The sequence below is a fragment of the Anser anser genome, assembly GCF_964211835.1.
Source record: "Anser anser genome assembly, chromosome: 21".
Classification (NCBI taxonomy): Eukaryota; Metazoa; Chordata; class Aves; order Anseriformes; family Anatidae; genus Anser; species Anser anser.
In genome coordinates, this window is record NC_139742.1 from 10,968,971 (window position 1) to 10,989,331 (window position 20,361).

At 52.5% G+C, this 20,361-nt stretch overlaps 1 protein-coding gene across 1 annotated transcript; it reads left to right on the plus strand.

Annotated features, from left to right (window-relative positions):
- Window position 1: 1 nt before the first annotated feature.
- Window positions 2–14,325, plus strand: MRRF (mitochondrial ribosome recycling factor). Its single transcript, XM_083807506.1, has 7 exons — window positions 2–125; window positions 1,164–1,363; window positions 1,820–1,975; window positions 3,208–3,326; window positions 6,106–6,197; window positions 11,081–11,240; window positions 13,003–14,325. Exons 2-7 carry the CDS (start codon window positions 1,186–1,188, stop codon window positions 13,078–13,080), a joined length of 783 nt encoding a protein of 260 aa, XP_083663632.1. The 5' UTR covers window positions 2–125; window positions 1,164–1,185; the 3' UTR covers window positions 13,081–14,325.
- Window positions 14,326–20,361: the final 6,036 nt, after the last annotated feature.

The following is a 20,361-nucleotide window of genomic DNA, read 5'->3' on the forward strand; positions in this document are numbered from 1 at the left end:
CCCTCCTCCGCCCGCCGCCGCCGCCGCCCCGGCCCCGCGCAGGCCTCGCCCCGCCCTCAGCGCCCGGCGGTGACGCAGGCGGCGCGGGGCCGTGACGTCAGCGCAGCGCGCGGGGCCCGGCGGCGGTGAGCGGGGAGGCGGCGGCGGCCGGAGCCCCCCCAGCCCCCCCCCGGGGCTCCCGGCACGGCCCTAACGGGAGGGGGGGGGGCGAGGAGGGGAGGGGCGAGGGGAACGGGCCGGGAGGGGCGGGGCCAGCGGAAGGGGCGGGGCTACGAGAGGGGGCGGGGCCGCGTGGGGCGCGGGCGGCAGGGGCGAGGTCGCGGGGGGGAGGGGCTACGGGGGGGGCGTGGTTATGGGGAGGGGGCGGGGGCGGGGCTTGGGGGGCGCGGGGCAGCGGGCGCGGTTCGTCCCCTGCGGGTGGCGCGTCCTGGGCGGCACGGCTGGGCTCGGCTCGGCTCGGCTCGGCTCGGCTCGGCTCGGCTCGGCTGGGCTCGGCTCGGCTCGGCTCGGCTCGGCTCGGCTCGGCATTGCACACCCTGCTCAGCCCTGCAGGGCTCGGCACGGCACGGCTCGGCATTGCACGGCCCTGCACGGCCCGGCCCGGCCCGGCACAGCTCTGCATTGCACACCCTGCTCAGCCCCGCTCAGCTCAGCCCAGTCCTGCCCAGCCCAGCCCAGCCCAGCCCACCCGGGCTTCCACCTGCTTCCCCTTCCGTGCTTTTGCAGCTCGGACCTCCGAGCCTCAGCCTGCCCTCGTGCTGCGATCACACCTCAGGGCTCCCCGCAGTAAACGGTCTGAAATAAATGCTTTAAAATAATAGTGCCTTCCAGCCTCAGAGCTGGTGGGATGGAAGCCAAAGTTTCCACAAGCACCCCGTCCCCCGGCTGTGGCTCCCCGGGCTGTGCCCTTCGGGTGGCCGGGACAGCGCCGCGTGCCTGGGCCTGAGCCACGCAGCTGCAGGGGCACGGGGAGCAGCCTGCGGTGCTCAGCTGTCCCCACTCAGCTGTCCCCACTCAGCTGTCACCTCTCCGCTGTCACCTCTCCGCTGTCACCTCCCCGCTGTCACTGCCGAGCTGTCACCGTGCCCTGACACGCACAGCCAAGACTTGAAGCCGTTTCTGCTCAGCGAGCTGAGCACCTCACCCCTCTTTCCTCTTTCCAGGTGAGCTGAAGGCGAGCTGTAAATGATGGCCATGGCACTGAGATGCTTTCGGCACCTGCACTCCCTGCTGTATTGTTCCCCGTTGGCCATGATGAGGAGGATGCCACAGGCTGCTGTGGGCTGCCCGGCCCCGCTGCTGGAGGGCTGCAGGCAGTGTGTGCGCCAGGTGATGCTGACCCGGCAGCTGGCCACCAAAAAAGGTACAGGCACCCGTTCTGGCCGGGTCTGCAACCCCTGGAGGTGTTGCCAGATACTGCTGAAAGCAGAACTTCTTACTCCTTTTCTCTCCTTTACCAGTATCGCTCCAACTTAGGCAGAACACTGCCCTGGAGGAGCTAGTTTTCCCGAGTGCACTGCAGGGTACAGGAGTCTTTAGTCCTTCCTCAGGGAGGAGTGCTGCATGGAGCTGTCACTGCAGCAGCAAGTAGCCATCGGCACCAGCCAGGCTGTGGAGTTAAGAGTTTGTGCACACAGCGCGGCATTCAAAAATATCTCGGCTCTGTGCTCAAGTGCTGGCCTATTTACCCATTTAAGAATATCAGTTTATCTTAGACTCAACTCTGAATCTAACAGTGGTCGTAACGTCTTCTTTCTACTTTCTAATACAACTACTAAGTGTTCTCAGAAACAGAAATTATTTTTTGTGTAATCTGCAGCTAAAGGTAAAGGGCAGACTCAAGCCAAAGTGAATATCAATGCTGCCTTAGTTGAAGATATTATCAATTTGGAGGAAACCAATGAAGACATGCAGGCAGTGGTAGAAGCTCTGAAAGAAGATTTCAACAGAAATGTCAGCGTTAGAACCTCGCCAGGTTGGTAAATTTCTTGTACGATGCTCTGTTGCCTGTAAGGAAGGATACCCGTCCTAGTAACAGAGAAGTCTGTTTTTTTCAAAATTGATTTTCTTTTTATTGAGTTATTCACTGGGCACCCGATTACTACAACCTTGACGTCCCCAACTAAAGGCTCTCTTCACCCTGAGCTTGACCAGGAAGAATCTATTTTTGTTAATAGCTTCCTGGAAATAGCTTTTCTAAGTGGAAGATGTCAAAAGTGTCTAACTGAACTGTTTGCAGATGTGATGAAGAAGCAGGTTGTCAGCTAATGGTGCAGTAGGGCAGGAAAAATCCAATTGCCATTAAATTAGCCTTTTGGAAATTGCCATCAGGCTGGTGTCTGGCATATACAAACTTTTTTTTTTTGCTATGCATCTTTGTGGTTACTGACCTTTACAAGCCTTATTCACTTACTGAATTTTGTGTTTCAGGAAGAAACGTGAATATATTTGACTAAGCTACAGTTACTATAACACTCTGAACATATGTATTTGTAAGTAGTATCAAGTTTCAGGGATAAAATTTAACATTAAACAATGACCAAATTTGAATCATTCACCACCCCTGCTCTGGCAGGGGCACTTCAGTTTTTAATGGAGTTGGAAAGTGTAGCTCAGTCTCTTAACTATTTATTTTAACCATAGGTATTTTTTTTAATTGCACTGATAAAGTACCTCTTGTCCCATGTGCCTTTTGGCCTGTTAACATTTTGCAGCAGAAACAAGAGAGCAGATTAAGAGTAGCTCAGGGAGAAACTGAATACTTTAAATTAGGCAGTGTATAGCACCTCCTCTTGGGACTTGGAAAAAATGAGGGGTTTAAGGGAACGTTGCTAAGTTAAAGACAATCATTTTCCAGATCTTTGTAATAACATTTTAATGTTTAAATTTGAAGAATCAAAAAATATTTATTTCCTTTTTATTCTTCGCAATCTGTTTAGTTTTCCTATTCTACTAACAAAAACAAGTGAGTTTTGCTTTCACGTTTTTGTGCTCTACAGCAGTGTTAAAATAATTAACTTGCAAATACCGCAGGGGATGCATAAATACAAACAACACCTGAAGTCTGAAAAAATATATAATTTCTTTTGTAACTTCTATATTTTGCACAACATAAGGAAACTGGGACACTCCGTTCATGTTTTTACAACAGCAACATCCTGAAGTGCTGTATCGTACTGAAATTCCCGTGTGTTTGGTTCTTTTGAGGGGCCCTTGATCACATAATTGTCGTGACGAAAGATGGGAAGTTTCCGCTGAACCAGCTTGGGCAAATCTCACTGAAGTCACCTCAGCTCATCATAGTGAACATGACCAATTTTCCAGAGGTAAGGACACGTTACTGATGGCATGGCAAAGGGAGGTAATCACTGACAGAACAAACAGGTTGATACCGAGCAAAGAGACAATTGGACAAAATCAATCAAATCGGACAGGGTCAGGGAGCTCTGACTGCACTGAGTATCGCTTCTTGTCTGACACAAAACAGAAGCTGTGTTTTGCTGCTGACTGCACGCTGCGCGGGGCGAGTGACTCTCCAGCACCGTCTGGAGCAGAGCATCTCCCACGTGCGGCGGCACTGGGGTCAGACAGGAGTGGTGTGCTGCACATCAGGCCGTGAGGGCCCTCAGGCTCATACCCAGAGCACGCCACTGACCAGTCAGTTTGCTCTGGGGGTTAGGTTGCCGTCAGCTGCATCTGTAAGTTAGGGCGCTGCAGTGCTGGCAGGACACCTGCACACACCGTGCCCTGCCAGGTCCCTGCTTCCCCTGCTTTTTCTGCACCCAGTAGTCTTGTGCATGCACCCTCTCCTTTGGTCGACCTGATCTCCACATGTGGGAGCCGTGCTGGATCTGCCCTGATGATTTATATCAGCGCAGCGCCTTGAGGAGACACGGCCATGTGCCGAACCATAAGAGCAGTTGGAATAGTCTGTACTTGTGCTGGGGGCACCGTCAAACTCCTATAAAGCTTGCTTTACTGAGCACAGAGGCTGAGGGCACCCTCTGGAAGCGCATGGAAAGCAGCTGCTGATGTTGCCTCTGAGCTGGGCCTGGGCTAACAGGAACAAGGCCTAACACAGGCCCTGCTGTAGTTAGTGAGCTCCTCCATCAACAGCACCTTCAGATCAGAACCCCTAAATTAGGGTTAGTTTCCCTTAGCCTTCTGCAGGAGGCTTAGACTAGCCTCCAAATTAGGCAGCAAGTACAAATCACACCTCAGGATCAGGCATTAGTGGTCCCACGCAGCGGGCTCCTGCAGATGCGAGCGGCAGCGACCGCAAGGTTAGCTATTCATCCCGCTCCGGGTCTGGAGGCTTGCCAAAGCTTATCTCTATTTATTTTGCAAAGGCTTTCCCCAATTAATTAAGTCAGCAAAGTCTCAGAGGAGGTCAGCATAAGGCACTTGATGCCTAAGTGTTTCTTAAAGTGTATCCAGCACGTATAATGACTTCGAAGACTGAAGGCCCCTCATCAGCGAGTGCAGCGAGGTCCCTCAGAGTGCTGGAGCTGAGAGGGCCGGAGGAGCCGTACCATGATGCAGCCTCTGTCCAGGCAGGAGATCAAGATATCAATATCGTCGCGTATACCATTGCCTACATTTGCTTTCCAAGCCAAAGGACCATATTTCATTCGAACTAGAGCTGTAACTATTTCTCACAGTGCGATGTTTTATACCACAACTGTTCCATGGATAGGCTGAACTGCTTAATAACATTATGCTCACTTTCATGTGATGTCATTATTTATAGAATATAGCCAATACTTCATAGCATTGAAAAGCAAATAAAAATCCCTGAAGAGTCTGGAAAAGAAAATAATTATAGAAGAGGACTTACAGGGCCAAATCCCGTTTGCCCAAGAGTTACAAAAACAAACAAGACCATGTCTTTTAACTACGGCTATTTTATGTGCTGCGATAAGATGGGGACAATATTTTCACTATTTCTATCTCCTCTAGAATGTACGTTAAACAATACAACTTCTAGTGAGCTTTCTCTTCCTACAGAGCATGCGCTGTGCGTACAATAACACGTTACAGTCCTAACATGCTGAAATCTTTGTTATGTTTTCTCTGCACTATTTGTGTTTCAGAGCATGGCCATTGTGTTTTACAGAACACTGGCCCAGCATTAATTTCATTCAGTGACATCATGCATTGCAGAGCTAAATGAATATGCAGAGCTTTAGTTTGTGCCTCGGTTGATAGAAACTGGACTTCATAAACGCGGTCTAGTGTAGCAGCCTGGAGCTAAAGTTAACAATGGGAAAGAATATCAGAAATAGCAATGCTCCTTGTAGGAAATGCCACACTAGTGCCAAAGGAATAGACTAGTACGGTCTTGTTACTGTCAATGTCAAAGAACGAAACAAACTGGCAGAGCACTGTGGGAGTTCCCAGCAAAACTGTGATTTAACCGTAACGTTTGATGCTGTGTGAAAGTTCACCAGCGCTCTAAAATGGGGAAGGAAGCATTTTAATCACTTTGTAGTTCCCAAGCAAACCTGCACACCTCACCTTTTAAGCAGAGCAGTGTCAGTCAGCAGCGATGGAGTTTTGAAAACTTAATCCTAAGTAATAAGCTGTAAAATAAACATAGAGCTGGGCACAGGCTCCATTCTCAGCCAACTGCTACTGATGTAGTGTGGTTAGGTTGTAGTGCTGAAGTGGTTAAGTTAGTTAACTTTTCTAAATTGGCACTGTGTGATTTCTAGTGGAAAACATTCAACTGGAATTTTTAAATGCTCAGAATCTTTCATCTCCTTTGCCACAGTCAGGCTATGCCTAGGGAATTTATTGCGGTTTCACTCTGCATTGCCTCAAACCATTCAAATAGTTTCAAAGAAGCAAAACAGTTTTCTTTTGTTGTTGCTTCCCTTCCCCTCTCCCCCCTTTGTGCCCTTCCTACCCCGATACCGAGCGCAGCCATAGTTTCCCATTCAGTTTGATCAAAGCTCTCCGCACCAATGTAACTTCCTGATCTTACTGGTAACAGAAGTAAATGTTTCCATGTTCTGTGGAGATGGATTGCCAACTATTGACAGAGTTCTGGCATATGGGAATGATTATTTCCTAATTCTCTTTACCTTTTGATCTGTTTTACAGAGCACAGCTGCAGCTATGAAGGCTATAAGGGAGAGCGGAATGAACCTGAACCCGGAAGTGGATGGGACGCTAATTCGGGTGCCGATTCCAAAGTAAGTGCCCACGGCTGCCCCAGTTCACCCTCACGTAAGGTAACGCAGAGGGCTGCAGCGAGGGCCCTTCAGAGGGCAAGCTCACCCACGTGCAGTTCCTGGAACCAGAGTGGCCCTTGCACCTGTGGGCGCTCAGACCCTGCAGTGACGGAGCCCTCAAAATGCCCCGGTCAGACGCAGGGGCACAAAGCCCCCGCTGTGTGATCTGCCGCCCCGGGGTTACGTGGCCCTGGGGTGCCGTGAACAGCTCCCACAAAGGGACGGTTGCACGCCCAGCTGCTCGCACAAACCCTGCACACGTGCGCTGCGTTTTAGGAGCAGGTGACTGCTAGGTAAAGATGAACCGAGTATTTCTCGTGCCTTAGATCTACTTTAGAAATTCTCTGATCAAAATGCTAGATAAAATTCAAGAGAAGTCTAATTGCAGCTTTCTGTTGCTGTCGGTGAAAGGGAATGACATTATCATTTTATTTGCTGATTTTCTTTTTCCCCTGTGCTCTCTGCCCTTCCCCCATTCCTCAGGAGAGGAGGCAGAGGAGGAGGGCACCATTATCTTCATAATTGCTGAGGCTCCCGGGTTGCTGCACAGTGGTTTGATTGTTAATGGGCACTTGGGTCATCCTTGAATATGAATTGCAGGGGAGGAAACTCCAAAACTACAAATCTTGATCTTTAAAAAAAAATATTGTTTTTCAAACAAATATGTACGTTCTGTCACTTTTTGTGGTGTCGTGGATCAAAACCAGGTTTTCTCTCCCCAAGACAGATCTGTCTAACATGCTCCCTTGTTCCTCTGGTGCACAAGGGTTGCTGTGCTTGGTCCCTTTCTTCCTGGACAATCGGCAGCCCAGGGAGTCCTAAGTTAAATTGATTTTCAGCTTGGAAAACTTGCCTTGCAGGTCTGCCCTCGTGGGCTCCTCTAGTTCCATTTTCTGACCCGCTCTATTGACACAACTGAATCTGTCAGAGTTTCTTCCACTTACCAAGAAGACAAGCAGACGGTTTCAATCTTTAAAAGCTTCTAATGCAAATGGAAGAAAAATAGGCAGGTTCTGCCAGAGACTACTCTTTAATATTATATCTCTGAATTGATTTTTTCTATTTTTTCCAAAATATTTAATTTTCTCAACTCTCTAAAAATATTTGCAAAGAACATACAACAGATGGAGGCAGTGAAATCACCAAAATTAGGGCAGGTGTGCAAAACAGGCAAACAGTGAAGAGACAGGGTGTCTGCAAAAAGTGATACTTTCATGAGGGGAGACATTAAAAGTAAATCAAACATGAGCAATCTTTCCCTGTTACTAAAAACACTTTTTAATCAGACTTATCAGGTGGACGCCTATGCGTTATATTTTGCCTCATATGTGCAGCTACACATCAGGGCTTGAGATTGTTTCAACTGAGTATTTAAAAATGAAATTTACTTTTCAGTATTTATTCTATTAGGTAAGTTTTTGCATTGCAGTTTAAACATATGCTAGTTTTAAAAATACACTGTTTTGTTGGTGTTTATTTCTGCTTCCTGCTAGGATCCCCTCTACTCCCTAAGGTATTAGCCTGTTTGTGTTGCTAGCACTGCATAGGCAATATTTATTTGTATAAAAATTATTCTCTGAGGGTTTAAAAAAGAAAAAAAAAAAACCACAGCCATGGGAACAGTTGTATTGGTCGATCTCGTGGCCGAATTTGACCTGACCTTGTGTCTTTTATGGTATTGCCTCATTTTTAGATTCATCTTTTTTGGACCCATTGTGTTACACTGGATATTGTTTGTAAATTAGTAATATTTTTACACATGCTTTACTGAAAGCCAGATGACTCATTTGAAAGTTTAATGACTCATTGTGAGCTTTTATTTTCCTTTGCCCTTTAAGAAATATGCAAAGATACCTACTATGGGGAGAAAGGACTTGAGAAATTTCATTTGAAGAAAACAAAGCTGTTTGAGCTGCGTTGCTCCAGATCGCTCATCATAATAGGTCTCTTTCATGCTTTTTGTTGAATAATATATTTTGCACCCTATGTTTATCTGCAATTATGCATGCAGAGTATCTAGTTAAGCCTACTTTCCTTGAACCGATCCCTCTCATTCACAGGAAATTCCTAGCATTTAAGATACAGAAATTATTCTTACCCGCATAAACGCCTTGTGTTGGAGATGAGATGTGGCCTGCATTGTTTTCACTGTGGGTGTGCTCATGCCATATGCTGGGAAAGGAGCATCCAAGTGCTGCAGTGCTTAAACCACTGGTTGCTGACTGAAGCAGAAACAGAAGAGACGTTACCCGTGGTGCAGGGTGCGTTTCTGAACGCGCTGGTGTGCAGTCACCAGGCTGTGTCATGGTCCTGGCAGGGCAGGATTGTCCCTGGAAACCCACAGGGTTTCCTGCTACTTTACCTGACAAGATGCTGCAGCTGCCCCTGGATGGGAACCTTGTCCTTGCACCCCTCTTCTGGCACCCCTTCCCCAGGTTTGCTTCATGCTTTTGGGGGATTAAAGAGGAAGCAGCTGCAACAGTTACTAGACAGCTTAAGAGTCCCAGATCTGGGTACAGGAATAAACAACTGTCCTTAAAAACCATGGGCCTGGCTCATGTTGATGGATTCCTTAACCAGAAACAGCATCTGACTGAAAAAGTGTCCGTTTCTGGCATCGGTGGTAGCATTGCTGAGAATTTACATATGGTCTGGTTGGAACGTAAAACCCGCTGAGAAACTCCACGGCACTGCGCAGTGATAAAAAGAAATTGGTGTTAATAAAGACAGACAAGGAGGCACGAAAGCTGTGACCCTGTGCCAAGAAGCATAGGAAATCTGGCAGCCCTGCATAAACAAAAACATTTCCTTAAAGGCTCGGCAGCCCCAAGCAGGCGAGTGATACCCTCAGCACAATTCGCACAAGCCGAAGTGAGCGGGGAGGTGAAAAGCGAAGGGCAAACTCGGCCTCCCCCGGCCGAGGCAGTCCTCATGGACCAGCTCACCCCACCGCCCAGCAGGAGAGCAGAGGTTTCCAGCTCCCTCCTCCCGGTTTAGCAGCCATGGATTTTATTTTTTTTTTTTTCCCTCCCTGCCCCCTCAGAAAGCTGCCTGAGAACCTGACCTCACCCAGACCTCTGTTTATGAGCTGGCTTTGCATGTGCCGCAGGACCTCTGGCTTGGGATTTTGAACAAGAGAAGCCCTAAAGGCATCGGCGTTGGGATGCATAGGAAACCACAAGTAACCCCGCTCGCTTCTAATTAGGCCTTCGAGTCCCAGCCCCAGCCTGCGCTGCCCAGAAGCCCCTCGCCGTCTGCACGCTGCTTGCCCCCCTCGGCAGCGAGGACGGGGCCACGCCGCTGTCCCCAGGGTGTCCCCTGGGTGCGAGGGGGCACCGCAGTGCCGCAGCTGGGTCTCAGCTCTACATCTGTCAGCCTTTCCAGGGATACCAAGTCCCCGCAGTCGCTGATCAGTTCGGGAAAGCTTATTCCCTCCTGTACCTCAAAGTAAAAACAGCCGGCGGTGCTGAGCAGCGGTCGGAGCCCCTGCGAACATCTGCTGCAGGACGGTGCCAAAGCCAGCGCGACGCGCAGGGCTGCAGCAAGCTCCGAGAGGCGCAGGCCGATGCATGCTGACAGCCTCCCCGTAAGCAATACCCGCGAGGGGGCAGAGCTGGCGCTGCTGCGGGAGCCCTCGCCCCACGTTTCCTGACTTCTTTGCAGGAAGAGTCTTGGCCTCAGTGTTTTGGTGACCCAGGCTGTTGCAGCCAATTTCTAAATATTCGCGTGAAATGTTTATTTTGCAATATCTTCCACGAGCAGACGGGAGCTCTCTGCCTAGCAAGTCTCAGTGAGAGCACTGCGTTTATTCTCAAGGTGATGTGGAAACCGCAATAGCCATGAAAATAATTACAATATTATTGTTAAGCACTAACAGTTGATGCTGACAGTGATCAGCTGTAGGTGCTGGAACATTACTGCAGCTAAGACGAGATGTCAGCCGATCCCACATTGTGTTCAGGCTCCCTCATCACCTTCGGTTTTCAGTTTGGGATGGAAAGTTGAAAGTTTTCTTGTGGCAGCACAGAGTGACTGGCGCCGTGTCAGGGGAGAGCTGGAGGTCTGTGCCACGTCACCTGCGGCTGTACGAGCTGCTCACATCAGAGCCACCTCCTTGTGAAGGAGCCATTTCACCTCCTTGTCAGACAGGGTGTTACATGTGGTCTCAGTGGAGATGCCTTGTCATGATGAGCTGGAATAAGGTCAAGTGAAATACAAGCTCTATAGGTTCCAGATACATGATTCAGCCTCTTCCAGTTGCAGGGAGACCGCTCTGAGTTTCAGGAATGGATGGAGGTTTCCTCTCAGCTTTGCAGGGAAATTACACTTCTCAGCTCTGTCTCAGGTCTGGAGCTGCATTTTCCCTCTTCCCCACAGATGCTTTGGCAGGAGAAAAAAGAAATTAAACATTTCAGCATGACTTTCAGGCACTGCAGCAACCACCATAAAACAAGTGAGATTCGGTCCAAGTCCCTCAGCTTAGAGCTGTGCTGGGAACTTTCTGTTCTAGGCTCGAGACTCTCTGTGCCGAGATGTGTTGCCATGGCAGATGTGCAGAGGTAGCTGAGCTGGCTCAGGGTGACCAAAGCAGGAATAAAAGCACGCCCTGGGCAGCGCCGTTGCGATGCGAGGCCTCGCACAGAGCCAGCACCATCGTAACACCTGCACAGCGCCACGTGGCAGGCCTGCCTCAGCCCGTCGGCCCCATAGGAGGCTGGGGAGCTGTCCGAGAGGTGCCACAGCAGAGATGGCCACTGGATTTACCCAGAGCCCAGTCTGCCAATTGCAGGAGATAAATCTGGCTGTGCTACACATTACACTTTTCTTTCCTTCTTCGTTGATAGGGTCACCAGAGAGCACAGGGAGAGCCTGGCCAAGCTTGCCAAACAGTCCACCAACAAATCCAAAGACGCCTTGAGAAAGGTGCGAAGCAAAAGCATGAACCAGGTAAAGAAATTCAAGAGCAAAGTGTCTGAAGATACCATCTGGCTGCTAGAAAAGCAGGTAATTTTTTTCCTTCTAACATATCACGTTTCACAGCTTAGTAGTGTGAACACACAGTGAGCATTTATGCCAGAGCTTGCTGACAAACCTCCAGCACTGAGAACCTGGCTGGAAAAGAAGTAACCCTGGGTTGAATTTTTGGAGTAGGCAACAGCTGTTGTATTTGCTTTTTCTTTGTGAGATTTCAGGCTTGAATCTCAAAGCCAAATTTATGGTATGAACCATAAGCTGAAACAGGAAAAAACATTTTCCCCGAAAGCTTTTGTAGTCCAAGGGATTGTTACACAAACCAGCTGATCTTGGGGAGCAAAGCTACCCAAAGTTTTACCACCACTTACGCAGTGCCTGGACATGAGAAAACAGCTGGCATTAATGAGGATTGCTCCAGTTTGTTGTTAACGAAAAGGCTAGCAAGATTCTCTGTTAGGAGATTTTTGGCTCTGATTCAGGAAAATACTTAAGCACACGCCTAATTCCCTAAGAGCAGATGTCACTAAAGTCAATTACTTGGGCAAAAACTCAGGCACAAGCGTAAGTGTTTTGCTGAATTGATGCCTCTGAAGGCAGGCCATTACTTTTTAGCTGTTTGTTTATTAACAGCTAAAGTTAGATACGTTGCAAATGCTTCAGAACTGTTCTCTGTGCGCTCACAAAAATAAACATTGATATACAGAGCGTTTGTGCAAGCAGGAAAAATGGCCATGCTATTGTAACTGAATCCTGTTGGGAAGCAGTTGTCCCACAGCACACAGATGGTTTTCTGCATTTACAGAGGTAGCATCTCAAGTCTAATTTTCACTTGTACCCAAATTTTTCAGCATGAGGAAAGGTCATATACTCATATGCCTTGGAATCGAGTGCATCTTAATTAGTCCTATAAAAGTAGTACACAAAACCCCCAGAGGCTCCAACCTTTCTCCGCACATGCACCCTTCACTCACTCAAATACACACGTGCCCATTTTGGAACTGTTTGCCTTGTCCATCCCATGTTACTGTGATCAATGAACAGGTCTTTAGCAATAGCTGTTTACTTCTTTTTACAAGAAATTTCTTACACAAGGAAAAGAAATGCACAGTTTACAAGAATTTTCTTTTTTTTTTTTTACAAGAAATAAACAGACTTGTTACTTGATGTGTGAATTCTTAGTGTGCTAAGGCTGTGCTCCTGCTGTGACCTGGTCTGTTCTAATAATAGAAGGTTGCAGAGATAAGCCCTCTGCTCTGGTGCTGACACCAGCTGGTCTCTAACTCTGCCTTTCCCTGAAGTAAATAAAGATTTGACCAAGTAACTTGTGAAGCACAGCCAAGATTTTTGCCAGGAGCCTTGGAAAGGAGAGCAAGGATTGCAGCAAGTATAAATTAGATACAGGGCATTTGCACGTGCAGACATCTTTGGGCGCTGAGCAGGTCCAACTGAAACAACAGAGCACTGATGGGGAAGTCCCCCAGATCCCTCACGATGCTGTACGCCAGCATCCAAGCCTCTATCGGCAGTAAGTAGGAGCTGCATAGACAGTCCATGTTCAGCCTCTCTTTTCAGAGCCTTTGACTGATCCCTGTTATCACTGTGCAGATGTAACACTGGCAAAGACTCACCCAGGGCAGCTGCGAGCTCTAGGAAGAGCCAGCTATTGCCCAAGCACTATTTTGGATTTTATGAGGGCTTTAGGCTTTCTTTCAGGAAATGGTCTGGTCGTTTCTTTCCTTTAAGCTGTGACATTACCTAGTACGTGACTCAGACTTGTGCCGTGTTGCCACAGATCCAGCAAATGGCAGACAATGCTGCAGCAGAGATGGACAAGCTGCTGGCAGCCAAGACCAAGGAGCTGCTTGGATAAGTGTCATCCGTATGGACATGCTCTCCCCCCCACAAGCAAGAACGGACTGCCATATACCCCACTGGCCATCCCTGCCTGGAGTCAGGCAGACTCAGGTGATGGGCAGGGACGGCTCTCCCAGACCTCCAGAGCAGATCTGGGCTTTGGGATCCCCTGGCCGCTGGGATTCCTGAACCTGGACTGTGCTGAAGGGAAGGGGGAATCTCTCCTTGCTGTTCTTCGTTCAGGCATCAACTGAATTGGGTGAAGTAAGATTAAAAATAAAATAATACTGAGGAGGACTGGAGGCTGTTAGAAGGACTCCCACAGCAGAAGCTGAGACCCAGGAGGTAAGACTGCCCTCTGCTTTAGGCATCAATTCAGCAGGAGTGGGTGAAGCTCACACCACCAGACAAGTCACCTCCTTGCTGCCCTGTTTCCTGCACGCCCTACCCTCTGCAGGGCTGTGGAATCGTCTCGCACCCCAGCCTGGTTGTGTTTCTAGCAGCAGTCAGCCTAGGGCTGGTGGAAGCAAGCACCACATGCAGGAGGAACTTGACACTCTCCTGTTGTGACCCTTGTCATTTATTCTTGCTTAAAATAAAGCAAAAGTGAGTTCACCCCTCTCCAGAGGAGCAGCTGGGCCAGCACAGCTACCTGTGGCCTGGCCACCGGCCGCTCCTGGAGGGTACGTGGCAGCTCAGCACCACCTGCTACACACCGGCCAGCAGGAACCGTGGCTTTACAGTTCCCTAGGATTCATAGATAGAGAATTGAAATTAATACTGTGAGCGTGGCTGTTTTTGCCAGGAGTAAGACAACCAAAAGTCAGCACAGGAGTCTACAAAGCCAACATCTTCCCACATGCACTGCTTGTACCACGTTCCAAGGGTTAGAGGAGGTAGAATCATAACATGGTCCTGAGCACATACTATAACCCTTAGTTACCAGCAGGTACTTTCCAACAGCAGCAAGCAGCCTCAGGCAATGGCAAGAGGGAGGGAAGGTGGTGGCCGGCACCACAGCCCCACTCCCAAAGTATTTGGGTTCAAAGAGCACCAAGCCTCTGCAGTCCTTAAATAAACAACTCCCAAAAAGTTAGTTTGTGCACAGTGGGGAAGGGGAGGAGGATGAAGGATTTGCTCTGCTAGGGCCCCACATGTCAACAATTTCTCTGCTTTGTGTATTTTGGCCAAAGCACTTACCATGATAAATGAATAAAGGAAAATGGCGAGCCCAGGGCGGTTACATGGCTCAGTAAATTGCTTTCAGCTGATTACTGTATTTCTTCTGACATTTATCAACTGGGCTTTTTTGCTGTTGTTGCAGCCTCTACATCCCAGCAGCAGCCTGGGGTTGAAGGGTTTCCCCTGTACCTGCCTGGGGCCATTGTGGCTGGGACGTGCACTTGGAAGGCAGGGCACAGGGGCTCCTCCAGCCTCCTCCCAGCCTTTGAGACAGTGGTGATGGGTTGGCAGCAAACCTGCAGGGAGCCATTACATGGGGGAATTCCCCAAGTATTCACTGCTATTCCTGTCGCACCTCACTCCAGGTTAGTTAAAAGCGGGGGTAAAACCAGAGCTGCAGCACAGGCACCTGAGCACCATCCAAAATGGCTGCCCCGGGCCTCCCTCAGGTGCCAGCAGCCACATGCTGCTGGGAACAGGGCCGCCTGTCCCTGCTGTGGGGGACCCGGGGCCTTTAGGAGGCAAGGGGGGAGATGCAGGCCTCAATGGCACAGCAACACAGGTGCAAAGGTAGATTTAGTGCAGGAAAATAGAGGCAGAGACCCATTCTCCACGCAGCTTCAGCTGATCACCACACAGTAAGGCACCAAATGGGGGAGGCAGCCCCCATGTCCTCCCACAGCCCCCAGTGCTCTGCCACCAGCAGCCACCCTTGCTCCAGCCCTGAGGGAGCAGCACACACCAGCCAGAGCCACACCACTCACCTGTCCTTTGAACAGCAGGACAAGCAGACAAAGCACCAGCTGCAGCCCAGGCACCTTCCAGCTGCACAGGACCACCATGGCACCGACCACACGCAGGGCAGGGAGACCGCCCCACGCCTGCCACAGCACAGGCAGCCTGCAGCAGGGTCACTGCTAGTCCAGGAGAAGAGACAAGGGACACCACACTTACTGTCACCGCATCCAGCGGGCTCACAGGAGTGGCTCTGGGCTGGTCCTGCTGAACATCTGCTCTGCTGCTGCCCCAACCACACCAGCACCTCCCACACACAGCAACACAAGGTGGAAATAAAAAGGCAAAGGCTTCCTCCACCGGTGCCAGCAGCAACCCTTCAGTTAGCTAGAGCCTGGATTGTGCCCAGCGCTGATAAGAAGCTGCAGCTGATGCTGTTGGAGGGTGGAGAAGGAGCTCCAGCTGCGCCAAATAACCCAGGAGGAGCAGAGACCGCAGCCAGAAAACATTTGGGTGTAACAGCGCTGATTTCAGCAAGCTGCTTTGGCCACCAAACAGTTTGGGTGCAGCAGCAGCGAGCACCCCCTGGGGGGGTTCACAGGAGGGTGGTGGGACGTGAGGGGGGCTGTGCCCAGACCCCCAAGACCTGACCCCAGGGCTCCCCTCCAAGTGCCTGTCACAGCTCTGGGCATCCACTGGGTCCCTGCTGTCCCTGCCCCAGCTGCTGGTGAGCTCCGTGGGGTCTCCGAGGGCGTCGAGCCCCACACATGGCACCGGGCAGATGCCTGTGCCCTACCCCAGCGCCGTGGGTGCCGGCACGATGGCTGAGGACGGAGGCTCCGGGCTCTGCTCCCCTCTGAGCCGCGGCTCGGTGGAGCTGCAGCAGCGCCATCGGCCTCCCGCCACCCGCACGCCGAGAGCTGCGGCCGCGGGGAAAGCAGGGTGGAAGCGAAAGGCAGGAAAAACTCCGAGGAAGCTGGAAGCTCTCGACACAGTTAAAAAACAACATTGCTCTTCAAAATAGATGTGATTGCACTCCTTATGAGTCATCGAGCAGAGACACCAAGATTGCTTTGTGCCAGGGACGAGCCCGGGCTCTGATTGTGTGCCTCCCGGATTTGTATAAAACAGACCATGGATGGCATGTCAGAGTTTACAGCTCGCATACATTTTCAACAGTGAGCTTTGCAAAATGTATCAATGTAATCTCTGCCTCCTATATTCCGTGTTGATTAGACACGATTTCTGGCTGGATTTTCAGAAAGCTCAAGTGCTTTTTTAATCACTACAGAAGCTCATTATTGCTTTCCAGTGACTCTTATGTCCTTCACTTCTCCTTTCAGATTAGAGTCTATAGTCAGATGAATATTGGATGATTTCATTACATACAAATGCAATCAACAGTTTTGCATAAATTTCTCCTCTTTTCTTGAGTTTCAATTGACCTCAGCACCCGTGGAGGCAGGCGCAATACACATGTAAATGAGCTGGCGTTGCTGCAAAGACACGGATGCGGAGAAACAAGATAAACTGTCAGATAATATTCAGGATTTTAAGAGATCAAAAAAATACTTCCTTGCTCAGCCAAGCCGTAAAAATGGCACCTTCAGCTGCCGGGGAATTCGCTTTTGTTTCACTTGTTGTCTGGCTGTGGATGAAGGCCAGGAGCGGCCTTGGGAGCGAAGGGCTGGGGCGATGCGGCCGGCACCGCGGGGCGATGGAGTGGGTGCTGCTGCACTGCCTGGGCACCTCTGGGGGGCATGGGACACTCCAGGGGGCACAGGGCTCTCCAGGGGGCACGGGCATGCCACGTGCCAGGGGGAAGCCCACTGCAGCCCAGTGCCCGGTGCTTGGCCGGGCTCGGTGGCTGGGCCCCCGTGGGGCTCCTGCTGCTGCATCGGGGCTGGCCTGGGCAGGGGATGCTCAGTTTGGGAGCCCCCATCCCCGCGCCCACACGGGACCCCCGTCCCCGCTCTCCTCACTGGGCGCGGGGGCACCTGCCCCAGGCACAGGGCTCGGCCGGGGGCAACCCCCCCACATCCCGGCAGGGCGAACAATGCCTTCGGAATATATTTAAACTAGCACTCCATGCTAACAATCAGGGCTAATTTAAACAAACTATAATTAAACATAAAGGACCTCTTGGTGGGGAAGTCAGGGAAAACTGTCAGCAGTTACTTTGGATGTGGAGCCCTTACCTTTAAAAGAATAATTTTTGTGCTAATGCGAGCAATCCAGCACTCCCACACTCGCCTTCGGGGGCCGGTGGGGAAAGAAACTCTTGGGTTTCTTTTGATACCTTTACGTGCTAATCTTCTTAACAGATTTTTAATTAATGGGAACACAGCACTTTGCAGCCGTGAAATCTATTGGTGTAATTGCCTGGTGGATTAGTCCCATTAACCACACAAATTACCTGTCTCCAGGCCGCCAGCCCCACCAGGGAGCTCCCCGCGCTGGACACACTGAGTGGCCCCATTCTGAAGCAATTTTGATAAAATAAACTCTCTAATCAGGTAAATAATTCCATAAGGGAAATTGCTGCCTTCCCGCAGCCCCCTCCTCCAGCAGGGACCTGGCTAGTTTCAGGGGAATGAAACATGCCTCCAATTACAGACAAATCTCCAGCACAAAAACCGTTTGGGAGAAGCTCTCGGCGCACGGGACCCCCTTGAAACGCAGCGTCCGAAGAATTAAAGCATTTAAGCTGTCAGCCGGAATCTGGCCAAGCCCCTGATTACCTGGGGGCGACGCACGGTGTATTTAGGTTTGTGTCCGCTGCAATTTCCTGGCCCCCAGCGTTGATGCTGAGTGACTCGCATCCGTGCCGAGCTCCTGCCCGGGGTCCCTCCGCCACGTGGCCCCGGGCGCGGGGACGCCGACCTTTGGGCCCATTAAGGACGTTCCTGCCGACGGCAGCCCGGAGCGGTGGAAACGTGCAGCGCCCCAAAGAGCCTCCGTGTGAGCACGACCGCCTGCACCCATTTCACAGCAGCACTCATCAAGGCCCTGTGGCTGCTCCCACCACGGTTACGACCTGGGGGAGTTAAGCCCCGGCAGGGACACGTGCTCCAGCCATGGTGGGGATGGTTACACAGAGGGTTGTCCCCTGAAATGCTCGGGTGGGCGACCCCTGCACCGGTCCCCATTCCCATCACGGAGGAGCCCACCACCAGTGGCACGGGGCTGCTCTTCCACCTGCAAGAGGTGGGAGACCCAAACTCCCCCCTTGGCCCCCAAAGCACAAGGGCTGGGCAGGGGCCGGGACCCCCAAGGCCACAGGGAGAGCCAGGCACAGGGGCTGGAGCGCGGGAGAGCCTCGCTGTGCGGGGCCAGCGAGAGCGGCCGGGGAACCCTACACCGCAGGTAATTGGCATCAGATGCTCCCTGACCTGCCGCATCCACCGGGAAGCTGGAAGCATTTATTTGTCTGGGCCGGCGGCTCTATCTGCGTGCGGGAGGCGTTGGCAGCGGCGGGGCTGGGCTCGGCGAGCCTAATGAGCCTGGGCTGAAGATGATGAATATGATTGCTGAAAGCGCTTTCCTGAGTCCTTCTTTCCTGGGGCTCAGGTTACGAGTTCCCAGACAGCCTGTCCAGCCTGGGCTTTTCAGCTCTGATTTGTAGCCCCCCAAACAGCCCGTCAGCTCCCCGTGATGGAGGAAGAGCTCGGTCCTCTGTCACCATGCCCCGAAGAGCTGGGCGAGGGGCTGGGCTGGGCAGCGAGGTGAGGGCTGGGCTCAGCGTGGGCACCACAGACCCTGCCTGGATGTAAGGGAGGGTTGTGCCCCCCCGGCTGTCCTTCTGCCACCCGGCCTCATACACCACACATCCCACTGAGCCTCATGCGGGGTGCACGGGAGCAGTGCCACGAGGGGGGCTGTGGCCATCAGCACTCACTGTGCCACCGTGTCGGCCTCAAGCACTGTCACGGGGCGCTGGGCACGAGTCCCCTCAGCCTCCACCGGGGTGAGGCAGAACCGGGCCGGTTCTGTCCCACGACGCCTCGGCACAGGTCTGCCTCCCGAGGCACATCCCCACCCAGCGCGCCTCTCAGAGGGGTGCACGAAGCCGGGGCGGGCTGGGGATGCTCCCAGGGCTGTGGGGGAGCCACGCTCCCTCCAGGCACAGCCACCCCCGAGCAGGGGGCTGAGGGGCACTGGGGACCGGCAGGGGCTGGGGGTCTCGATGCCTGCCCCCCCAGATATCAGCCTTCCAGGAGGGGCTCCCAGCGCTGCCCCGCTGCCGCCGGTTTGGGGACATGCGGCAGCGGGGATAGGAGGGGTCCTGCGGTGCCAGCCTGCGGTGGGCTCGGGGGTCCTGCCATCCCACCCCTGGCACAGGGGGACAAAACATCGCTGCAGACCCGGGCAGAAGTGGAACGCAGCAGGCTGGGGACGAGCTTCGCTCTGAGCCTTCCTTGTTCCTCGGCCGGCTGCGCGCTGCCATAGACGGTGTTTTGCTGCCTCCCTACGGGAGGACGCAGCCGGCAGCGCTGGGCCTCCACACGTGGCCAGCCCACGCTGGGGGCCCTGGTCCCAGCCCCAGGGACACGCACAGGGGGTGGGGGCACCGCGCAGCGACTCCCGGGGGGGTCCCAGGCCCAGCTCCGCAGGAGGGGCTCGGCGGGTGTCCCAGTGCCGCTGCGGCTCCCCGGGGACACATGGCCAGGAAGCACCCGATGGAGCTGGAGACAGAGTGGGGCCAGGGTCGTGCCCACCCTGAGTGGGGGCTAAAGAAAAAGGAAGCAAAACTTGGGAGGTGCCTCCCGAAGGAGGAAGAAAGGCGTGTGAGGAACAGGAGCAAAGCTGTGACCCCTGGCCACTGCTGAGAAAAGTGGAAAAGCGGTGAGAAAACAGCACAGGGAGGGCACAGGAGGAGAGGGGAGACCCCTGGGGCTCCTCAGAGGTTTTCAGGATAGCAGCGTGTGGGGCTGAAACCCTCCGGCCGGACCCTGACGCCCCTCCAGGCTGCCTGTGTCGCACAGCCCGTGCCCTCTCGCCGCGGCGCTGCGATGGAGAGAGCACGGAGAGGGCACGGCACAGGACCCGCGGCGCCTCGCTCCCCGCAGGGTGCGGGGCAGGGCTCAGCACCACGGCCCCGATGCAGCTGTGAGCTCAGCCCAGCTGCGGCCACATCTGCGCCTCCCGCCCGGCTCCAGGGAGGCTCCCGCAGCCGTTCTGAAGTCACCGGGGGCGGGGGGTTGATGTTATTTTCCCAGTGCAAACCCCAGGCTGTTTGTACACTTTAGGAACTCGCACGCTCCATTTCCCAGCCCTGTGACCAGTGAAACTGGGGACACTGGTAAGGCCACGGTGCCGGGGCCAGCACAGCCGGGGGGTCCCTCCCACCTGTGCCTCCCTCATCGGCACCCCCAGCCCG

Bases quoted from the DNA above. Each gene is read 5' to 3' on its own strand.
- MRRF (XM_083807506.1), top strand. From the start codon at position 1,186: ATGATGGCCATGGCACTGAGATGCTTTCGGCACCTGCACTCCCTGCTG. The intron at 1,976-3,207 runs GTTGGTAAATTT...GGTTCTTTTGAG, and splicing joins CAGCGTTAGAACCTCGCCAG to GGGCCCTTGATCACATAATT. The intron at 3,327-6,105 runs GTAAGGACACGT...TCTGTTTTACAG, and splicing joins ACATGACCAATTTTCCAGAG to AGCACAGCTGCAGCTATGAA.